This window comes from Polyodon spathula, chromosome 10 (genome assembly GCF_017654505.1).
Source record: "Polyodon spathula isolate WHYD16114869_AA chromosome 10, ASM1765450v1, whole genome shotgun sequence".
In the NCBI taxonomy this organism is placed as follows: domain Eukaryota; kingdom Metazoa; phylum Chordata; class Actinopteri; order Acipenseriformes; family Polyodontidae; genus Polyodon; species Polyodon spathula.
In genome coordinates, this window is record NC_054543.1 from 3245967 (window position 1) to 3269242 (window position 23276).

Consider the following 23276-nt stretch of genomic DNA (forward strand, 5'->3'; position numbering starts at 1 on the left):
GTAAACATCTGTTCAGCTTTATACAAGGTAGTCAACTTATCCTACACTATACTAGCGTCTACGGCAAGTGGTACACTGTCACAAGCCAAGGCCAGTAAAATTTGCAATAACAGTGTTGAGAGAATTATTGGGGTATATATGACAATATTGTTAATTTAGTTTACCATATAAGTCTAAGTATAATATTATGTGTATAACGAGGATATTGTAAACACCTAATATTTTACCCACTGTTTTATGTAGGCGAATATTATTTGTCAGGTGGATTTAAAGTTATCCAATTGTCAGAATAAAATACACAAAATGTCGCTAATGCTGAAAATAAATGGTTAACCTTGCTTCTTGCAGCAGTATCATATATTAACAGCTTGTTCCCCTACACTACCCCCCAGCAAGTAACCGGGGTCGCAACTAGAACAATTATAATTACTAATCGAAATGAATTTGTATTCAATTCACAAAATGCGGGCATCTATCATCTTACTGATTCAGTGAGTAATGTTTCCTCCTGGCCACATGTCTCAAGTATTTATTTATTTACTTTAAGCTTCCCTGCTACTGGAGCTCAAGTCACAAAATATGTAATCTATTTGTTTACAGTAAAACAGTTGGGTGGTTTGATTCCATGCATTCAATGTGTACCTAATAAAATGAAGAGTATTTTGAACCAGCCAACGACGTGTGCATTTGGGACGCAACAATCTGGACTGTAATTTGCCGGTTTATCCACACATCGTATTCACCTGCGTACTCTTTGCGATGCGCAGGCTCTGTTCTGAGAACCAAATCAACGACAACGAGGCGTTCTCGCTAGAAACAACATTGGTATTCTGCAACGAACCCTACGCAAAACCCTAGTTGCGATGACGTAACTGTACGCCAAGGAAGTTGCGCGCGTTGCGTATGACTGAACACTCACAGGCAGCAACAGCGCATGGAGAAGGAGAGAAGGGAAAGCGGTAGGCTGCTTTCGATAAGTTCTGTGTATTTTAGTTTTATTTGTTCGTAAATGGAAATAAATATTGCTTACATGTCTCTCCCTTGTTAAGTTACTCCTGAATAGATGCATTATTTTGCTATCCTCTTCATGTTGGTGAAATTGTACATTTTCTTGCAAACTTGGGACAAACTGTTCAACGTCTGGCAGTCCAGATAGCAGAGGACCAGGTAGATAGTGTCCTCTGGCAGTTGGTATAAAAACAACATTCCCAGTCAGTCTGAGGATTTATTTCCCCTCTCCACTCTTTGGTTTTCACTGTCTCCTTCTTGCGATGCTGTCTTGGAGTTCTTCTGTGGCCGTTTTGTTGCGGATAGCTCTCCTTTTCTATGTTGTTTCTCCCAGGCAGCAGAACTCAGACAAGAAGCCATCACACGAAAACAAACGCAGTGACGTGGGCGGTACTCGCACTATGTTAAGCGCACCGGCCCAGTAACTGGACGGATACAGTTTAACACTGCTAACCTGTAACAGTAAATTACATTTTGATCAATTTTACGTAGTAGTTTAACAAGCATGCGTAAATATTTGAGTTAAATGCAATATTTGTATACTGTATTAACGTAGAGTTTTATGTTGAAGAAACTTTAATGAGGTGTATGCTGTTGTTTTGGTGGTAGAAATAGGTCATCTTTGTATTTTGATCAAGCTTCATTTGTTACTGGGCTACTAAGGGTGACAATATATTACTGCTCCTGGCAAGCCCAATTTTACCTTCTAAAGGCAACACCTTGTCTAGAGGTAGCACACAGATATTCAACATTAGATACAATTATTATTATTATTATTACCATGATTTATGTAAATTTAATCAAACCATATTTAAATACCGGTACTTCTAAGTGTTTTGTAAAATAACAATAATAAAAACCACTATGAAACTTAAAGGCTGGGGGTAAACTTGCTTCCTAACGGTTCCCACATGCAAGTTGTTGAACAAAGGACAGACCTGTTGCAGGGGCTATGGTACCTCTTATATTTAATTATAACCCCTTTATTTTCTGAATTCCCTGTTACTTTAACTCTTGAATGAAGTCTGGGTAGGTGGACGTCTCTTGTGTTTTTCTGTAGTGAAAGGATTGGAAGCCATAAAACTCACACTCTTGTACAGAAGACTAGCTTGTATTGTGAAAAGATGAGAGAGGCACAACATTGATTATGTGGGCACCCACATCAGAAATACTGGGAGTAATTAAGGTTGCGCTGGGGGTACTAAACATGTTTAACTGTACTGCATCATAGGAAAAACACCATTGTTATTTAGGGATTGCATGAGACATGGGTGTTGTGGCTGTTTGAGTTTTATAAAAGTAAGTTTGTTAAGCTAAGGCATTACATTTAACCCTTTCCTTGCTAACCCCACTGTGGACCTCTGGAAGTCTTTTCTTCTTGTGGACCATACAGACTCATCACCACTAAAATTAGGTTTGTGCAGTGCATGGTGCAGTATGTTTTTTTTGTACACATGTAAGGAACTATAAAGAGTCCTATTCAATATTATTCTTTTAACTGTTTTATCTGAGTGACAAAGCTGAGATGCACTCTTCCATTATCCCTGAGACTATTCAACCACAAGCACACAGTTGTGGAGGTTGCCCTGAAGACAAATAGGTAAGATAACAGTAATGATAACATCTACTATTACATTTTAAAGGCTGGATATAATGTCAGCACAAATTTAAAAAAAAGAGTACATTTCTTCATATGTATCTTACCATTCATAATGTTTGCAATAAGTTATATGTTAATTTTGGGCTTGTTTATTTTTCTCCTGTAGTTGACTGTGTTCACCTACAGTATGCAGCTGGATTTCAACCGAAGTCTTACCATCATGTTAAGCACTCAGGTACTATCATTCCAAATAAAGGTATGTGACTTGACCTTTCAACTCTGTTAGCTCCTGGAGGTGACCAACAAAAGGATATTTCTCTGAGCAAGATTACACATCTCAAGGGACGTCTATAACTAGCAAAACTAAATAAATATGTTCCAGTGGGCTGCCTCTTGGATTATTCATACGTTTGCGTTTCCAACAATGGCTGGGATAACCCTAGGCACATTTGTTAAGCTGTTTATACTTGACACATCTCCCACCCACTGCAACAATTCCAGTGTTTGTACTGGAATCGTGTCTGTTGTGGGGCATAATGTTTTCATTTAGTTTTTGTCGTCTTCCCCCATTAACACCCTTAATCCCATTGGTGCAAGCCTGTTCTCGGTCGTACAGTGAACCTGAGTGCTCATGATTAAGCTAGAGAATTGCATTGTTGTGCTTGCTCTCTGCAAGGTGCAAAAGGATTCCTGAAGTGCACCCTGCTACTTGGTCCAGGTTTCTAAAGTGAAGGTGTGAGAATATCAGCACTCTTAGAGGTCTGATTACTATGGGGGACTGTTTGGCTATGTCTGTGTGGTCTTTGGGAATCAGACATTTATACTGATGAAAAAGGGTTTCTAGTTTCAGGGGAAGGTACATAGTACAGCGTACCCCAGTATAGCACACCTGCACTGCTCAGGCCCTTGAAGGTAGATTGACAAAGATAAATTCATTATTGTCTACTTTTAGATTCAACCATTGTCTCATCCTCTCATCTCTATGACTTATGCCAGGTAAAAAATAATTTGTTAGGTTGCTTGAAAAGCGTCGGAAGAGAATCTGTTTATGCTAGTGTAGAAAAGAAATGGACAAGACAAGCGAACATTGATCACCTGTCTGTCAATGTGTGAAGCAAGGCTTTCAGTGATCGCTCAGTGGAAATGGATATACAGTAAATGCTTTTTCTTGCAACACTGCCAACACAGTGATATATTATATACGTCAAAAAACAGCACTTTATCCAAGAATATGCTGACCTCTAGATCCACACAAATATAAAAGGTATAGCATTCATGGACAGTTACGTTATTTAGTAAGAGAATTCTGAAGTCAATGTGGTCCTGTTAACCAATTCAATGATCTGAAGTAGCTGATGAAAAGAAAATCCACTCAATTCACCTACAAAGTTTGGGCTTTTGGTCCTCTGCAGGTAGCAAAGAAGGTATACATGCACAAACCTAGCTGTTCTCTGAAAGACGCTGTTTGTGATAACTTAAGTTTCTTCTTTGTAACGCTGAGGAAAAGATACAACAGAAACCCAACCACAAGCCTGTCCATCTGTCTGTACATCTGTGTATCTATCATCAACAACTCGCTTTCAGCAGACTAATCAGAGCCTCAAGGATATCAGTTAAATATAATCACCTGAAAAACTAAATTACTTCTAATACAGTGGCCAAAGACAGAAGAGTGTGTGTATGTAACCTATGTTGATATTTGTAGTCAATGAGCACTGTTATGAAAATATTTTTTTTTTGTTCATTTTATTGATTTAATTATTATTCACATGTATAACTCTTTCTCATCAGTGTGTTTTTTTGAAAAGTTATGCTCTGTTGCTTGAGGTAGGCATTTTTGCCCTTTCTTCATGCCCCCCCTCCAATACAACCCCAGCTGTCCTGTTCCCTCTGATGTTGTTTTGTGTATGACAGGCCCCTCAGCTCTCATTGAAGACTGACCCCTCCTCATGTCATTCTTCCAAATCATCATTGTATAACATGTTTTTATATTAGTGCTACAAAGGGCCCATTTGATCAGGGGGTTATGGTATGTGATTGTAAGAAATGCAGCTAGTTGGTGGCTGCCATTGTGTGTGAAAGCGGCGGCCTGACCTCATCTCTTTCAGGCTGGAGCCCTCACCAAGTGAGTTCTATTCACATCGCAGCAGCCCTCCGCAGTCTCACTTGCTGAGCACGCTCAATTCAGCGGCGAGTCACAGATATTACCTCGCAACAATCTGGCCTTTCTTTCTTTTTCTTTTTTAGTTAAAAAATAACCTTCCTAGTAACCTGTGTGAACAACTCGCGAAGGAGTGAAATTAGTTCATTTTTCTATTTATTTGGCATTAGCAGGAGTTTTTCAGCCTTCTTAACTGTTTCATTGTAGGAGAAATAAAATTGCATGTATGTTGATGCTGTTTGTTTTGGCTTACTATTGTAAGAACATAAATAAAAAAGCTGGGAACAAGAAGAGGTTGTTCGGCCCATCAGTGCTTGTCTGGTTCCTAGTAGCTGGTTAATCTGAAAACTTTTGTTGTGTACTATTCCGTAATTCCCAATTCTCCCATTGAAGTTGTATCTACAGAACCGCTGATCCACGTGGGGATATATGATAGAACCTGTGTGTGTGTTCATCCCTCCTTACATCCGCTCAAAATGTCTGTCTACTTCGCATCTTGTATGTTTCCCGGTTCACTCCTTGACTTTGATACAAGTAAGAAAAAACTGCCTTGATTACTTTTGGTTAATGCATGCCCTGCTTATAGGCACAGAGGGTGGGACAAGTTAGGGCAAGTTGCAAAGTTATATATTTGTATAGATACAGGTTTAAATTGTACCTTTGATGTATGTTTGATGTGCACCTTACACCTGCTTCTCATAACCAGCATGGACTACTGATCACCCACATGGCACCACCCCAAAAATCTATTATGGTGGTCCTGAAAAAAGAAAAACAGGTTAAGCTATCTGGCATAGCTCAGTGTTTCATATAACCATCAGATGACAAGCAAAGGCTCCCCAACAATAGGGTTTAATGAAAAGCTGAAATTCTTTTAAATGTTCTGTTTTATTTACTGGGTATTTATCTGGTGTCATTTCCAGCTGAGTTTCCAGGGTAGTGCGCTACTTTCTCAAGAGGAAATTAACTGTGAAGCACCACTTTTTATCTTTTGAACTGAGGGGCTTTGTGAGCAGACAAACACATTTAGCAGGTAATTGTTCAGATAATTCTGGCAATCAACCTTAAAAATGCATGGACAAACACATATTTACAGCTCAATAGGAAAAGCAAACAGACCTTTTTAAAGGCTAGTATAGAAACAAATAATTTGCCTGCTCCAATCCGAGCTTTAACCAATGTTTGCTCTCTATTTAAACCTTCCAGCATTGCTCCCTGTTGTATAACTGAGATTCAGTGATTCATGTTGTTTAGTTGCACTGAATTTACTTTAGGTAAGTCCAACCAACAAAAATGTCTTTACAAAAGTGCCATCAACTTACATGAAAATGAGCAGAGAAATCTGGTCGCAATGTACAATCATGAGTCTAAAAAGAACAATCACCAAAACGCTATATAGAGAAAAATATTCATAACAGCCAGTATGAAACACCTAGAGTGGTTTTCTTTCAGGAATATCTCTTCACTACATGAATTCAAACAAAGCCCCTGTGATCCGCTAGGTAGCCCTTGTAGTTGTTGGTAAAGGTGTGAATGAAGTATTGCACTGCAGCAGTTTGTAATTGCCTACCGACCCCTGTGGATATAAGATGTTCTATACATCTCTGGCGATTTACTGGTGTGAGAAGTTCTAAATAAATACATTCTTATCATCTAGTAGAGCATAGTACTCAGAATGCAATTAGTGTGATTTAGCCAGCTTAGAAAGCTCCTTTGTGGATGCGTCTGTGTTCAGAAGAGGCTCCATGTTTGGATTCTGCCTGGTGATGACCTTAATACCCTCTACTGGGCTTGAAGCGAGAAGACCTTTACAGGTTCAAATTTATCATTAGATATTGAGGGTCAAACATTTGAATTTGTACACGTCAGGTAAATTAAAATACTATTGTTGAATGCTATCATTTACACAGAAGGTTTTGTTGTAGTCTATTCAATACAGTCATTTGTGGAATTGACTTAAAAAATATTTTACCCAAACATCCATTTGTACTATGGCAATGTCACTTGATATATCTATCTATCTATCTATCTATCTATCTATCTATCTATCTATCTATCTATCTATATATATATATATATATATGTGTGTGTGTGTGTGTGTATGTATGTATATATATATATATATATATATATATATTATATATATATATATATATATATATATATATATATATATATATATATATATATATATGTATGTATGTATGTATGTATATATCTGTATTTGTTGCTTAGTTGCACTGAAATACTAATTTGCCATTGAACCACAAACAAGTTCCTTTAGAGCTGGGCCCTGTGACACATAAATTTAAACACACAGTTCCAATTCTAACATTTCTATCAGTGCTCTTCACTGAAAACAATACTGTCCTGCCTAAGCAATAAATGAATGGCATATTCTTTCAATAAAATGTATCCACCATCCAACTAATTAGTACATCTACGGAATGTTCTTGAAATAAACAGTACATTCTGTAGATTGTTATTGACACATGATTGGAGACTGATATTTTAAAGAATGTTATTAACTTAAGTTTCTTCTTATTATGAAACATATGCATCTCTAACTCATATTCAGCACCTCATTAATAGATATAAGCTGTGCACTTGTGACTGAAAATGTAAACATTTAGTTTAAATGATAAGCTCTGTTAAAAAAATAAAAATAAGATGAGAAAACAGTTGTAGTATTTCATAATGTTTCAATGCCAGGTACAACAGGCAACGAAAGAAAAAACAAAGATTTTCCATATGAATTAGACATCTGTGCTAACTGATCTTGCCTTGATGTGACATTAGCCTTAGAATGGGGACGAACTGTTTGGTCGCATACGGTGCTAACGTCCCTTCAGCCTTTGAACATAATCTCAAGCCAGTCGGACCATTACAGAGTTAAACAGTAATGTGTATTGGGCCAGATTGACTAAGCGTTTGGTCCAGTGCAAAATACAATTTTCTAATATTTTGCAATTACCTTGCTTTACCAAATTTCACTATCCCTTACTTTAATAATAATCTTTACATAACACCTTTCATAGTGGACCACCATCACAAAGCATTTTATAACATACGAGGCAAGGGTGTGTGAACTATGCAGAGTCACTTACAAGAATGTTTCACCCTACAGATCCCAGTGCACTTGTGTAAAGGTAGCGAGAGCTAAATACAACCACAAGGGGCTTTAGTTCTGAGCCCTTGTATTGAGTCCCATTTGGAGATGAGCATTAATGCATAAAGAGATACTCTGATCTGATATCTTCCAAATAAACAAATGCATTTCCCTCTTTCCTGCAGGTCCTGTGTGATGGTAGAGCGACTTTTTGAGGACAGGCCAGTGAAGAGGGGGAGGGGTCAGAGTGATGTATGATCTCTATGAGCAAGCCCCTTTGCCTTACGCTTGCAGTTCTCGCTCTCCTGAGATGAATTGCTCCTCGGCAAATTAAAAAAAGTTAGTACTTAACGGCTGTGAGTGGGGGTGGGCAGGATGAAAGGGTTTCTCTTTCCTTCTTCACTCTTCTTTGCCTTTACCGAATTGCCCCACATTTGCATGGCATCACAAGCTGTTCAGGAGGTGTGACTTTTCCCACAGCTCGCTCATTACTCCAGAGCAAATCAATTCAAGCTCTTTACCAGCATTAATTAAAAGGAAAGGGGAGAGGAGAGGTATGGAGAGTGAGAGATGGGATGTTTACAGCTGTCTGGGACCTCTTGGAGAGAGATTTTCCAATATACAAACAACGCTAGCTAAGATATACTGCAATCTGCAAGCCTCCAGCTACCTTTTTGGAGTCAGGGGGAATGGCTCCAGTTGCAAAATTTCCAACCAAAGTCTAACATTTATTCCCTTCCACAAATGTCTGCTTGGCTATGTGGTTTCACATAACTGGATAAGAACGCTTAATCTTAAAGCTATCCTAAAAATAGCTACATGATGATGAAAGGTGTAAATATAAGACAATTGTGACCCACTGGCTAAACTATCTAAAATTGTATATTTTTCTCAGTGCACACAATGCTATAAATGTAGAGATAAAACAGATTCTGCTTGGTACTGTAGATAAGCATTTTTTGGATTTGGAATGTGCTATTACTTTATGAGCCAAGGTATATTAGCTTTATAACAGATGCGATGCTGCAGCTGAAGGCCTTAGAACATGGGTGATGTGCGCAGAAGCCTAATATTACAGAACATTTGTGGACAAATAGCCTGTCCACTGGTGTGTAATGTTAAGAGATTTATATATATATATAGATAAGTTACTTTATAGAACACATACATAATCAATTTTTACAGAAATAATGGATCAGGAACATAACTAGTAAATCGGGGTCACAGCACCACCCACTGACAGCTCCTATACTGTTTATCTAATGGCTTGCAAAGAATATTCTGGTACCTGGAAATGGTGTGTAATTCACATTGTGGGATAAATACCAAGAGAAGCAAGGATGTAAGGAGTTTGGAGGCAGTGCACGTTTGGGATTAAACAATACCTACCCAGTTCGGCACACATTTTAAAGATGAGAACAGTCATCGAATTTTATACTAAATCCTAGGACAAACAAAGCTGGCCTTCGCCCCTGAAAACCCAGCTGTGATGGTGGCTTTAGAGATGATCTGAGGTCACCTTCATTTATGAGACACGATCAGCCACCCATCGCACACCTCTGATGAGAATGACAAGACCCAACACTAGAACTGCAGTCTAGCTACATTAAAAAGAGAAATAGTAAGAAGGAGGCCTATATTAGTACAAACCCCCATATCCGCACAACGGTGATGTGCCCCAACAAGAACTCTACAGGATCCTGGAGAAATTCTAAAACATTACAGGTTCATAACAGGCAGTAAAAAAAGGACCAATAACATGAAAAAAGCACACATATGTTATTTTCATTATTCTAATGCAAATTTAATACACATTTTTTAAATAAATATTTTCATCATTAAAATTAATTTGTACACAAATCCTCCCCCCAAAAAAGTATGTATGTATGTATGTATGTATGTGTGTGTGTGTGTGTATATATATATATATATATATATATATATATATATATATATATATATATATATTTTTTTTTTTAGAAAAGCACTTTCAGACTTGGAAATAGTGGGGTTTTTTTTAAACTGAACAAATAACCTTAAGCCCCCGGTAGGAAGCTCAATAGTATTTAAAAGTAGCTGCCATTGGTATTGTTTAGTATAATATTAATTTACATTTGTTTTATTGGTTGCGGTAGGAAATTGCATTTTTTTTTGTCTACAGAACAATTAAGTAGTTCATGATATGTTCTGATGTAGTCATCTTCTGTGTTTATGCTTGTTTGAAAATAAAAAGCTATTGAAATCTTCTGGATCGTCAGATGTCCTTGAGAGTTGTCCCCGAGCAGTGCTTCTGAACACGAAAGCAGAGGCTAATCGATGAGGCTTAGAACATGAGCATTTCTATAAGAAACTAGTAAACATATATACAAAAATAAAATTGCCTCCTGTCTTCAGTCCTCGCTCTCTGCTCCTCTGAATCTCCATGAGCATCAGATGTGGTGCAGAAACCAGTTTAAACAAGTCAATGCATGTCTGAATTACACAACATCTATATACATACAGAAATGTATATGTATAGATTGCATGTCATTGTTTAAGAATGTGCTTCACTTTACCAGTCTATTTATTACAAAAACAAAACAAAACAAAAACTAACTAGCAAACAATTTTTGAGCTAGAGTACAAAAATAGAGCATATTATTTCTTTTTTTTCTTTTTTTCTTTGAAAAATTATAAACAACTAGTAGATTTTTTTTGTACAAAAAATTATAACAAGTCTCTATAAGGAGTCCACTTATTATTATTATTATTATTATTACTTGTTTCTGCTCTACCGCGTGGCTGAGTTGCGGGTGCGTTTAGTCCTTCTGTTGAAGGGGTAGTTGATGAACTCAAAGTGTCTGTGTTGCTCGGCAGCCTGGTGGCCCTTGGGCAGCCTCTTCATGAAGTGAACCTCCCGCTGGTGCTGCCGGGTCTTGGAGCCCTTCCTGGGACGTCCTTTGCGGGTGAAGGCCATGTACCAGCCCTGGTACTTGGCGTTCTGCAGGGCGGTGTAGTTGTTCTCCAGGACAATCTCAGTGAAAACACAATCCTTCCCTTTGCCACTTATCTGGAGGGAACCAAAAAAAAATAATTTAAATACTTCAGCCGATGGAAAATACAAATTCAACAGATATATTTGAGCCTGTAAGCAAATACATGTGATTTCCATGGTCTGAAGCCGGAATGGTTTTACTGTGCTACTTCAAGGTTAAGCCTCTACATCCATTCCCATTGAAAAGCCTGACAGCTTTAAGGTCAGCAGCCCAACATCAGTAAACCCTTCACGCTAGGCGTGCCAGAATGTACAAACATTCTTGACCCAAGCCCTATACTATTAGCAGCCCCTTTGGTTAAGTACATATCAATTTACATCTCTTATATGTCTGTCTTACAACTACACACCTACAGTCCTTCACACACACACCCACAAGCTCTCCCCCTCTTGTCTAGCCCCACCGCTCACAACATCCCAAGGCACACTAGACAGATACCAAACAAACAACATTTTAAAGCTAGCCCCTTCCACTGAAAATTACCCTAACCCCAAAAAGAGTACCCATATAAACACATTCACATACAAACACAATCAAACACATGCACATAGACTTCTCCCAAAGCAATCCGATACAGGCTGCCTTCAATTACAAGATGTCAGAAAGAATAAGATCAGGGTCCTAAACAGATGGCTCCCCAAGCAGGGTGCTGGGGATCTGGCAGGGCTGTTTGAATCATAGTTTATTAGCATTCACAGCACGATATAAGGACAAATATACCCTTGGAACAGAAATACTTGGACAAGGAATTATTTGCCCAGTTCTTGGTCCAAAACAAGTGTTAGCTCAATACCAAATTATCATATTCAATAAAACCATCCTAAGACAATGTGGTAAAAACTATACCGAAACACAAAATGTGCTTATATGCAGAATATATTACAAATAATGAATACAACCACGAATAATGGTATGCTATGGGAAGACTGAAGGAAGCAAGAGAATGTGCTCCTCATGCTGTTTGTGCTGTGACAGAGAGCCACAGAGGGTGAAAAAAGTTTTTTTTGGCTAGGGGCCTGAGATTGACTGATCAGCCCTTTTTGCAGGTCTAAAGCATACACGTTAAGAACAAATAATGGTCGGAAAACTTCAAAACTATTTTGATGTTTCAGAGTAAGCATAGCTACTGTGAAAACCTCCTCCAGAGTTGCTTGAAAAACTGTGTCTTAACATTCTGGAAGGTTGTAGCATGTATTAAATGTAACAGGAAAGAAATTCAGCTGTTTGTAAAAGAAAGTAACAAAGGTATATGGAATGCCTCTTCCCATTACCGATTCAGATGTTCATTTCGACACAACAGAAATATAAGTCATGCCAATTTACCCTAGCAATGCCAAGTAAAGAACAATGAAACACATTTGATAGGCTTGTTTTCTTAACTGGGTCTGATACCTTCAATTGAAACTGATTGGGAAAGAGTTATCTAAAGCCTTCCAAGTGGCCTCCCTCAAAGTATACCAAAGTAAAATCAAAGTCCTGTGTGTGTGTGTGTGTTAAGAGTGGTGAAAGCATGGCAAACCTCAAAATGACTGGGAATCTACAAGGGTCTGCTTTTTTTTGTGCAACTTCTGTGTGTGTATTTGCATTCTTACCTTTCCAATTAGCTTTCCCCTTTTGTTCATACAGATGTAGAATCCGGTTTCTGCGCCTTTAAGTCGAACCCGGCTTCCAAACGTGTCCGTCTCCACTATGAGTTTAGCTGTGGAAACAAAAGAAGTGCAAATGCCTTTTTAAAAACAATGTTGCGAGTCTCTCTGCCCTGCATACTGGAGGGACTGTGTAACCCCCTCCCGCTTCCAAACTAAAGATTCATTAAAATCAATTACAATTAGGGCTGGCCAGATCCATTTTTAGAATCAGGCCATCCAGGAGCCCTCTTTGTGTAGCATTTGCATATCTGTTCAGAGTAAACTTCCAGTCCCCATAAACTAGCACACACCAAGAATTTCACTCCATTTAAACACAATTCTATAGATTTATATATATATATATATATATATATATATATATATATATATATATATATATATATATATATATATATATGTCTTTATGTAAAATACTACTGTGTATTGCGATACCTTGTTAAACACAATGTATAGACAGAATATTTCTATATTGTAATATCGCTGGTTAGAAACTATTGTACATTTGGCCTTTTAAGGTTATTCAATCTAAGTGTTCTTTCAGGGGGTCTGTCTGGTGCACAGGTGATAAACCACAGCTCCGTTTTCACTGCATATCCCTTCCCAGACAGGCACACAGGGGAGAAGGGCCGCTGCCTCCTCCAGCCTGTAACTTCAGCTTGATGTCATTGTGACAGGAAGGAATGACACAGAGGCTAGAGAAAGCCTGTAAGTGCGTTTCACCTTTTGTCTGTGCGAGTCAAGAGGAGCTATTGATTTAGTCTCAGTTTTTAATGGAGTCATTGATTGAGTTTCAAACAAAAGCAGTGCAAATTCTCCATCAGTGCTGTTTCAGAAATAGAAAGGGGATAGACCAGCCCTATTACCTTGGAGCCTGAGCAGGGCTGGAATTTGCTTTCTACGTCTGAAGCTTTTCATGTGCTCCCTTAAAGAACAGCCAGCGCAAGAAGTTGCCACTTCAGTCTAAAGTGAAAGCTCTTAACCTCATGTGATATTCACAATGGTTTCAACTACAAATCATATGTCTCAGTATCAGTTTTAATTTGGACCACCCATAACCTCAAATTATCTGTGACCCTACACTTAGAAAGAAGGATTACAGCTATTCCCCAAACATTCAATGTTAATTCAAAGTTTACTCAAGCAGCCCAGTACAGTAAGATTGTATTATTATTATTATTATTATTATTATTATTATTATAAATAATAATAATACTATCTTAATATAATAATGAACTATTGGTTTTGAACTAATGTAATAAATTATATTTCAAGCTTCTGTTTTCTGCTCGGTGGTAGAGGAAGACTTTCACATTACCTCCAACTAGGAACAGTTTTTCTGGTTTGTTTTTAATAAGTGAGAAAATGGCCCTTAATTATATCTTGGTCCTGCAGGAAAATCAATCAGAAAGCCAGTAAAAGGTTTAAAGAGTATTGATTTTTATTGACTGAGGGGAAAAAACACCAGGAAATGGGAGCTGGCTTGAGGGTGGCAAACAGGAAAGTAGAAGAAAACGAAGCTTTACTATAATGACTTTTAAACGTTTAGACTTAACATAAACCAAGTCTTCAAGAGGGGTATCATATATATATATATATATATATATATATATATATATATATATATATATATATATATATATATATATATATAGTTACATTGAGTCTACAATTACAGATGGACCCAGTCTATGTTTATAAAAAATTACAAAGAGTTTACTAACATAACTCAAATGATTGATGTTGAATAGACTGGAAAACACATTTACTATCGTAAATTGTTATCATAAAATTAAGTTTTCAAACTGGGAGAATGTAATATATATATATATATATATATATATATATATATATATATATATATAATACTATAGATATATATATAATATATATATAAAGATAAAATCGAAAGATTAGTTTTTTTAGGACCGGTTAATCACCAGCATAGGTCTCAATATTAGGCTAACAGTTATGCATATTGAAACGATAATTTAATTGAAATAATTTACTTTTAGGTCCCTTGGAAAATTTAAAAACATTTCTTTTTTAAGGTCCTGAATATCCGAAACTTGAAAAATGAATTTAGCCGGGTTGGGTTGCATATGAGACATTCTTCCTGTTTTTTTTTTTACTTTTTAAACACAACTCTTAAGATGTTACCTCTTTTGCTATTTCAATTATGGGAGGTATCTGTAAAGCTGAAGGAGTCCTGCAGATTGTGTTTTCTTTTATTATTATTATTTTTTTTTAATTGTACACACACACACACACACACACACACACACACACACACACACACATACACATATATATATATATATATATATATATATATATATATATATATATATAATATATATATAACTGTGTTGTACTTGTTTCTCGATAGGCTCTAAAGTCTATAGATTGTGGCTAGACATATCTGATCCTAAAACGCCCGAAGAGAAGGGAAAGTTATTCAGGAAATGTTCCGAAGGTGAAAGTAAGATGAGTTCTAATGGTTCTTCCAGACACACACAGTCCCCCTGGAGAGTCACATATACAGAACAAACTACAATCACTTTTCAACATTTTTAACTTAACATCTGAGAAACGGCCTTTTTTGTCTTTACTGTCTGTTTTAAAGAATGAACGTTACTTTAATCCCATCGTTTTGCGTATAGTCTACTTATGTAGGCTATAAATGTTTTTTATATATACTTCAAAGCTTACATATTGATTTAAAAGGTATTAAAACACAATTCTAAGTCTATTATTTATTATTATTATTATTAATCCCAAGCTTCTTACCGTGAACGTCGCCATCTTCTGCCATAGCGTTGATTTTCTTGTTGCCCAGGACCTGCACGTGTTTGCCACTCGTCCGGCTGTACAGCTGGTATGTCCGAATTAGTCTACGGCTCACCTGGTCCGTTACCTGGCTCTGCTCCCTCACATGCTGTGTAAAATTAGGCGAGGACTGAATGGTTACCTTTAAGAAATTTAAAGAAAAATATACACACCTTTATATAATCTATTTTATAGTGTAGATTTATACTGCACAACATGTATGCAAATCTGAAAAAAGAAACTATTATATAGGCTAGATAACTGAAATAGATAACGCAGGTTTACATAACACAGTATATGGATTGATCGAATAGTTTATTCCAAACGTGGGTGCTTTCAGAGGAAAGGTATTCTAAAAAGAAAACGTCACCATTATTATTATTATTATTATTATTATTATTATTATTATTATTATTATTATTATTATTATTAGTTTACGCAGCTGCTTCATCGAAGCTAAAACCAGCTCAGACAGGTTACTCCATTTTGTTTCAGAAATGCGTTTGACTTTAACCCCCTGACATTTATAAAGATGTATTCTGAACAAGTGTTCAAGGGGGTGCTCCGTGTCTCCGTGAGAGAGAGAGAGAGAGAGAGAGAGAGAGAGAGAGAGAGAGAGAGAGAGAGAGAGAGAGAGAGAGAGAGAGAGAGAGAGAGAGAGAGAGAGAGAGAGAGAGAGAGAGAGAGAGAGAGAGAGAGAGAGAGAGAGAGAGAGAGAGAGAGGTGTATCTTTTGTGACGGGGATTTTCAGCATACTTTCGCAATGGCATTCTTCAGGCAGCCTTTGACATATCTCTGCCCTTGCGTCTGTTGTTGGGCAATATGTTACAGGCATGCCTGCCAGTTTGAGAAAAGGGTAGCATGCGGTGAGACCGCTGTCTTCGCTCTGCTGTGGGTCACCATCTGATCTGCTGTTATAACCACTAACGTGTCCATCTTATATCCTCCTCTTTCTGTGTACCTGCGCATTTAACGAAGCTTTTCTGTTTCCAGCCACAAGCCATTCCCATCTGTTATAGCCATCTCGCAAGTTTTTTTCCCCCTATCCGTCTACATTTTTTCTATGCTCCTTTTCAAGATGTGTGTATGCACTACTCGTCTCTTTATATTAATTCAAAGACTCATGCTCTACTCATCTCTTTATATTACCATATGTGTATGTGTGTGTGTGTGTGGCAGTTTTTTTTCAGCTCAATCCACATCCAATTCGTATGGCTTTGTGGCTGCACTATGCTTTATGTTAGGAACACGCACAGTCTCTTTCACTCTATATGTGTATTTATATGTGTCCTGTTATTGACCGTTTGCATTTTGTGCATTATATGTACAGTTGTTGTATATTATGGGTGAATGTCAAAGATTTAAAAAGAAGTACACATATATGTACTTAAGTAAAAAAAATAAAAATAAAAAAGCACCAGTATATGTTACTATAATACGCAATTAAGGGAAAAAAATCATCAATCCATATACAATATTGCTATTAAAAATATATATTTTAAATGACGTAATTTTCAGAAGATACATACCTGAGCCTGGAAACATAAGGCGAGGAAATGAAGTAATCTGTAAAAGGGAAAAGAAAATGTTTGGTTTAGTAAATGACACGCTTTTATCCGCCTACAATAAAAGTCGAATATCTCTATTTAAATATCAGTGTATTCAAATTTACTTACAGATAGCTTATTCTTGACGGCACGAATCTCATTTTCAAGTTATTTTGAGACCTCTTGCGTAAACGGAAATTTTTGATTGTCTTCCGTAAATTTATGTATATAAATATGATATTTATAGATACATATAGAGTAATGTTCCTCCGTCTTTAACAGTTAAGAGATTCCCAATGAATCGTGCTGACAATAGCGGTGCTTTATCTGACAGGCTGCAGAATATGAGAGTGGACCCCGGCGAGACCGCTCCCGTGCGCTCCCTTTAAATTCCTCTTCTCTGCTTCTTCCTCGCGCTTGCTTATCAAAGTCGGAAAAAACGTAGCAGCCAAAAAAAAATCAAAAGTAAAGAATTGATGAAAACCTATTTGACTATTGTCATTGAAAACATAAGAGAAAAAAAATCCGTTTTAAAATGGTGAGGCATCCAGTATGATACCCCTGAAATATCAATGTTTTTATTCATCTACAGAATGGCCAGTTTATCATTCCTAAAAGTAAAATAAATAAATAAAAAATAGCACAGATCGGTGAATTGTATATTTTTAAAAAAAGATATCTTTGAATAAAAAAAACACATCAAATTGTAGATTATTAACATATATAAAAATACACCAATATATTAAAAGAAGATCCAATAACTTCCACAGTTTGTTCCTGTTAGTCAATATTATATTTTTTAGTGACGATGATTTAGTCGAATAAATTGCTTTCCAGGGGACTGCAAATCGTTGAAGAGCGTTTCTGTGTGATGAGTCACTTTCAGCCTGGTCCTGTTGATAAATGTATTAGGATCCCGTAGTTCATTTCTTCTAGCTCAGTGCGGAGTTGCTGAGTTTGAGTCCTGTGTCGTGGTAGCCCTGGGTGATGTTGTCTCTCTGAGCAGCACTGGTAGACTGGCTCCCTAATCAGTTCCTATCCCCTCCTCTACTAGCAGAACAGCCTCCTGTGTCACCCCCCCCCCCCCCCCCCCCAGTTCACCCCTGCACCCCTGGTTAAATATGGGAGGAAGAAGATCCTCTCCAAACCAGCCCCTTTCTCTCTCCAAACCCGAACAATAACGGCCCCCAATCAAACCACCTTCACCTGGATAAAAACGGAGGCTTGCATGAAAACGGGAGGGGCTTTGACAATATACACCGCTAGTGGCTGCAAGAAAAAGCATTAAAAGACGGTCAATGCTACACTGAGAACAATGGGGAATGTGGAGTGGGCGGAATAAACCAAACATGGGTCACAAAAATTAGGATTTTTGGAAAATATAAATGTATTATTGCAGCATTATTAGATAAAAAGTTCTATACCGACAGCATGCTAATATATATATATATATATATATATATATATATATATATATATATATATATATATATATTATATTATATATATATAGAATGTCAGTCACTTTTTTGTTGTTAACACATGTCATATTGTATGTGTTTCTAAGGTATTCAGAAAACGGATGGGTCAGTTTAGACATAACGGCGTTTATTTATTTATTTATGTATTTATTTTAAGGTTTGAGTGTTTAAATTGAGTTTAGAATGTAGCTTGGAAAAAAAAGAAATACCAAAAAAAAAAAAAAAAAAAAAACCTCCCAAAAATACGCACACTTTGGCACAGCCAACTTTGTGAATTGAGATAGTTTAGGCTTTGCCATTGAAAAGTGTCAGACATATTAAAGGGATTACAAAGTTTCAAACTTTAAAAACAACACCAAAGCCCACCCTGAATAACACATTCTGAGACATTTAAACAGCTCCCTCCCTGGTCTCATCTCCTCCCATCTCAAGACTACCCCCTCACCGAAACCACTAAGACACGAGTCCGAGCGAGGAAGCAATACAAAGAGGGCTAGAAACAATAAATGAAGACGACAAAGATCCCAAATGCTCTATTTACCCCGATAATATCCCCGTCCTTTCTACAGCAAATACAAGTTTCTGTAGTGGGCTCCCCTTGTGTTGGCATCTCTAACCCATTGTGTTTTAAGGGGTAACGCCACAGCACTGATAACTGGCACATCCAAAATTAGGGCTGGTAAGAGAAAATAAAATAAAATAGGCTACTACTTGGCTTGACATTTGTTGAATCTTAACCTGAGCTATTTGAAGCAATTGGAAAATAAAGACTGCAATAGAAACGTATGCTGTTGGGTTGGGTTACTTATTTTTTTATTTCAGAAATCAGATTTTCTTTTTAATAAAGGGATTAAATAAACTGCGATTGTGTAGGTGAACATTGGAAGAGGCGATGGAATTAATAACAGTTATAGTTTACATTAAATGTAATGATAGTGTCTTACCAGGAAGCAACATGCAAAGTGACCTATAATAAAGCCTATAATTTCATAAATAACATTTACATGATATTGAGACCGAAAATCTGTATAATTTATTATTATTTTTTTTTTAATATGAGCATCAACCGCGTTTTATATAATTGCACTAGGTTAAACACACATGTCTTGAGAAATCGAGTTTGTTTTAAAACGACTAAGTATAACGCTGGCACTTAAGACTACATTTCAATATTACTTTATTTTTTGATAAGCATACTTATCAATGAAACCCGACCTATATCAATTTACTTGTAGGGTTGTTTAGAATGTAACGTTATGTAAAAAACAAATAAATAAAACAATAAAAACAATGGATAAAACACATTTCTTTGCGATATTATTTGCCGTTATAATTATTATTTTAAAAGCTGCATTCATTTTAAAATCATCAATATTACCGCATACACGTATTGTATACAGTACCCTGGCCATTCTAGAGGTACATATATGAATATTGACTCAGAAGCCCATAGTAACACACACCTTTTAAAAATAATCGATCATTCAAAATACATAGCCTCGAGTACAAACGCCTACAAAGACACACACCAGTGAATACAAGAACAAAGCCAGCGCACCCAGTTTGAAGATTGCTAGGATGCCCCTTTAAGACACAGTAATACTTCCTGCACACAGTCTATCCACATTCTCAACCAGTGGTCACTCAATACTGGGGAGGCGCTTCACAACTTGGGAGAAACATATTTTAAATCTTCCAAATCTTCCAATGTCTTAATCTAAATCCCCTGTATAGTAGACCTATCTAGCACCATTGAACGCCCATTATCATCTGTGTTGATAGCGAAGGCTACAACGACTTAAAATGTAGCAGGGCATCCAATTATTATTATTATTATTATTATTATTATTATTATTATTATTATTATTATTATTATTATTATTATTATTTGGCATACGCTTTAATCCAAGGCGATTACAGGTGCTATAGGGTAATTCAAGGTTATGCTATGCACAGAGGTTGATTGGAGGCAGAGAAGTTTGCTGTAATCTTTCAGTAGGTTGTCCCAGACTCGTTTAGAGCTACCTATCTTTCTTTTATCTTATCAAAGACCATAATTGCCATTGACATTTTGTTTCTCTAAATGAGCAATCAGCGCTATCTTTCACCGAAAGAACATCACTGTTGTCAACTACTACCCAGCCCATTAAATCTCAAAATGCCAGGTGCATGAAGGCTGAAGAAATAACGCTCAATAAACAACCCTCGAAAATAATCCAAGAACGTATCGCCTATACCGACTCACTGTACCTCTCCCGCCCCTGTCTTTTCTACAGCCGATTAGCAGACTGACTGGGAACTCGAGCAATGCAATTAATTAGCAAAGTCTCTGATCCAAGATGTAAATTGCTGTTTGTAGGTATTTACGTCCTTGACAATTAAATTCTCATTTACATCAAGAACTGGCAGGTCTGTGCATAAATAGCTTGTTTGCCCATCTCCCAGGACACAATTGGACAGAGTTAATACATCTCCAGACGACAGTATGACATATTCCAAAGCCTGTGTTCCGAGTTTATTTAAATGTTTAATTGTATTCACAGTTTTATACCGATTTGAATAACACCGCACTACGCCTATTTGACCGAAGTTTATATTAATAAATAAACAGTTTAAGGCACTCAGCGATGTTTTGAAGACGCCCCTAAAGCGACGTGTTCTCAGATGTCTACATTCCTTTTACACATGTTTAAAATAATGTGTTCAATCTATATTACTACATACACAAATAGTTACTAATTTGTTTCGGATAGAAAATAGTGACTCTTAAAAAGTATATATATATATATATATATATATATATATATATATATATATATATATATATATATATATATATATAAATATATATATCTATAGATAATCTGCAGATATATTTATTGGTTTCCAGCCGCCGCTGAGGGTCCCTGCAGTCAAATTCAAGTTTCACGAGGGGAAATCTATTAGGCTGTTATTATATTGGATTCAGCAGGCGCTGAGGGTCCCTGAAGCAAGTGATGTAGGGCTAATTAAACAAACCTTTAGACCGCGCCCACTTTGTTAACTTTGCCAGAGCGCCACCTTCTCCTCATGTAGGTTTGGCATGATGTGTGTATATTTTACAGATGTAAACTGCCACGGTCTTCAGTTGAAGAATAATGTATAGCCTACATAATATTCTAGTTTATTTACGTGCGCTTAACAAACTTTTTTGGTCAATTTTCTGTTATCATTATTAATAGGCCTCAACTGGAAACAAAAATCCATAAATTCATACTGGATGCTTCACTATTTTCAAATATTTATGTAAATTAACAAACAAGAAGAACAGACTGTTACTCGGTAAAGTTTGCATTAATTGAGTTTTAACAGCTGTGCAGGTACCACTCGAATAATGTGTAAATGAAAATTGTCCGCAAGAGGGCGACTGTAACATCTAGGAAATTTAGTCTTGAAGGGTCTCAGTGCTTGACGTAAAGAAATAATAATACAAAATATTGGCAAAAAATAATTATCACGCTTTTGTTTCTACAATTAGGTTTTTTCAAGGTTTGGCATATTATTCACATTATTGACATATATTAGACAAAAATCATGTTTGCCTTGGCAATAGAGTGTAATATTTTTAAAATATATAAAATGCTAATTAGGGTTGTTTAATCTTTCATTGATGATTAAACTTTTGTTACTTGACTTTATTATGCAATTAAAATATGTATTTATTAATGTATGTAATATTTAGTGAATTATACTGATTAGGCCTGGAGAATGAACAACCATGTTAACCCTAAAAGGGTGGTCCCTCCAGGGAAGGGGTAAAAAAAAATCTATACAATTATATATATATATTTCTATTAGGGGGTATTTAGTGGGTTAACCCTTTAAGAACCACATAGACGAGCAGAAGTGTGACTTGCTGCTTGATCTGATTGAAGCTCATTTTTTGTCAAACCACAGAACTATTTTTGCACTGCTGTTATATCCCTGATTTTTTAATTTTTTTTACTGCAACTCATCCAGTACCTCACGTATAGTGTAATCTTAATCAGTAATATTGCAGTAAAATAGCCTAATAAATAAAATATTAGTGAGGAATTATAAATCCATTTGTCTAATGGATTTTTTGTTTTTGTTTTATTTTATAACCCAGTAAAACATGCAAATGAATGCATGCTATTAAAATTGTAGTCAATGATAGTACTAATTGAACTGTGGTCCCAATGGCATTTGCTCTTTTTTTTCATGGGCCACTTTCTTTTTTGATGTGTATGTTGTTCTCTCTTTAAGTGGCCCCATATTAATGAACCATTGAAAAGTCAACACTCACAGTCCATGGCTGAGCACTTCAGGACAGCCTGAGGCAGATCTGGGCTCTACATTAACCTCAAACACTGCAGCTCTGCAACTAACCTACCTGGTAGGAGTTACATGGGAATCAGGTTTTATTATCTACCCACAGCCCACAGAGGATGGGGAAAATGAGGCTCACACACACAACACACATACACGCACACACACACACACACACACACACACACACACACACACACACACAACACACACACATAAACTCTCAATGCAAATCAACTTGTAGCACTACTTACACAAACACGCTTACCCAAACACCAAAACACTAGCACACAGGCATATGTAAAGACATAGAAACTCACATGCAAAAACAAAGTCACTCGCACACTGAAATGAAAATCCCTGCTCGTATCTCACGCTGCAGATTAATCCCTTTAACAGACTAGATCCTTTCCTAGATGCTGTTATCATTTTAGCTCAGTTGTCTCTGCTGCTAAGCAACACAGGAAAAAAAAAATGTGAATCTCAGATCATCCACTCCTGTGATTTCCAATCAAGGTGAATATGTAAGAT

General features: G+C 36.7%; 1 protein-coding gene and 1 long non-coding RNA gene across 3 annotated transcripts; one reads left to right on the top strand and one right to left on the bottom strand.

Moving 5' to 3' along the window:
- Positions 1–951: 951 nt before the first annotated feature.
- On the top strand, positions 952–9743 carry LOC121321989. Its single transcript, XR_005950994.1, has 3 exons — positions 952–2608; positions 2775–5303; positions 8064–9743. It is a non-coding gene; the product is annotated as an uncharacterized LOC121321989 (long non-coding RNA).
- Positions 9744–10609: 866 nt separating this feature from the next.
- LOC121321602 (fibroblast growth factor 8-like) lies at positions 10610–17568 on the bottom strand. Of its 2 annotated transcripts, none has more exons than XM_041260609.1 (5): positions 17065–17568; positions 16918–16954; positions 15350–15497; positions 12506–12612; positions 10610–10927 (listed from the first exon to the last, which is right to left on the bottom strand). In XM_041260609.1, exons 1-5 carry the CDS (start codon positions 17094–17096, stop codon positions 10649–10651), a joined length of 603 nt encoding a protein of 200 aa, XP_041116543.1. In that variant the 5' UTR covers positions 17097–17568; the 3' UTR covers positions 10610–10648. The 2 variants fall into 2 exon arrangements, with proteins under 2 accessions (XP_041116543.1, XP_041116542.1); XM_041260608.1 differs by having other exon boundaries at positions 15350–15530.
- Between the last annotated feature and the right edge of the window lie 5708 nt (positions 17569–23276).

Coding starts and splice junctions, on each gene's coding strand:
- LOC121321602 (XM_041260608.1), bottom strand. CDS start 17,096: ATGAGATTCGTGCCGTCAAGAATAAGCTATCT. Junction 16,955..17,064: donor CCGTCAAGAATAAGCTATCT/GTAAGTAAATTT, acceptor TCCCTTTTACAG/ATTACTTCATTTCCTCGCCT. Junction 10,928..12,505: donor GGGGAAAGCTAATTGGAAAG/GTAAGAATGCAA, acceptor GGTTCCCTCCAG/ATAAGTGGCAAAGGGAAGGA.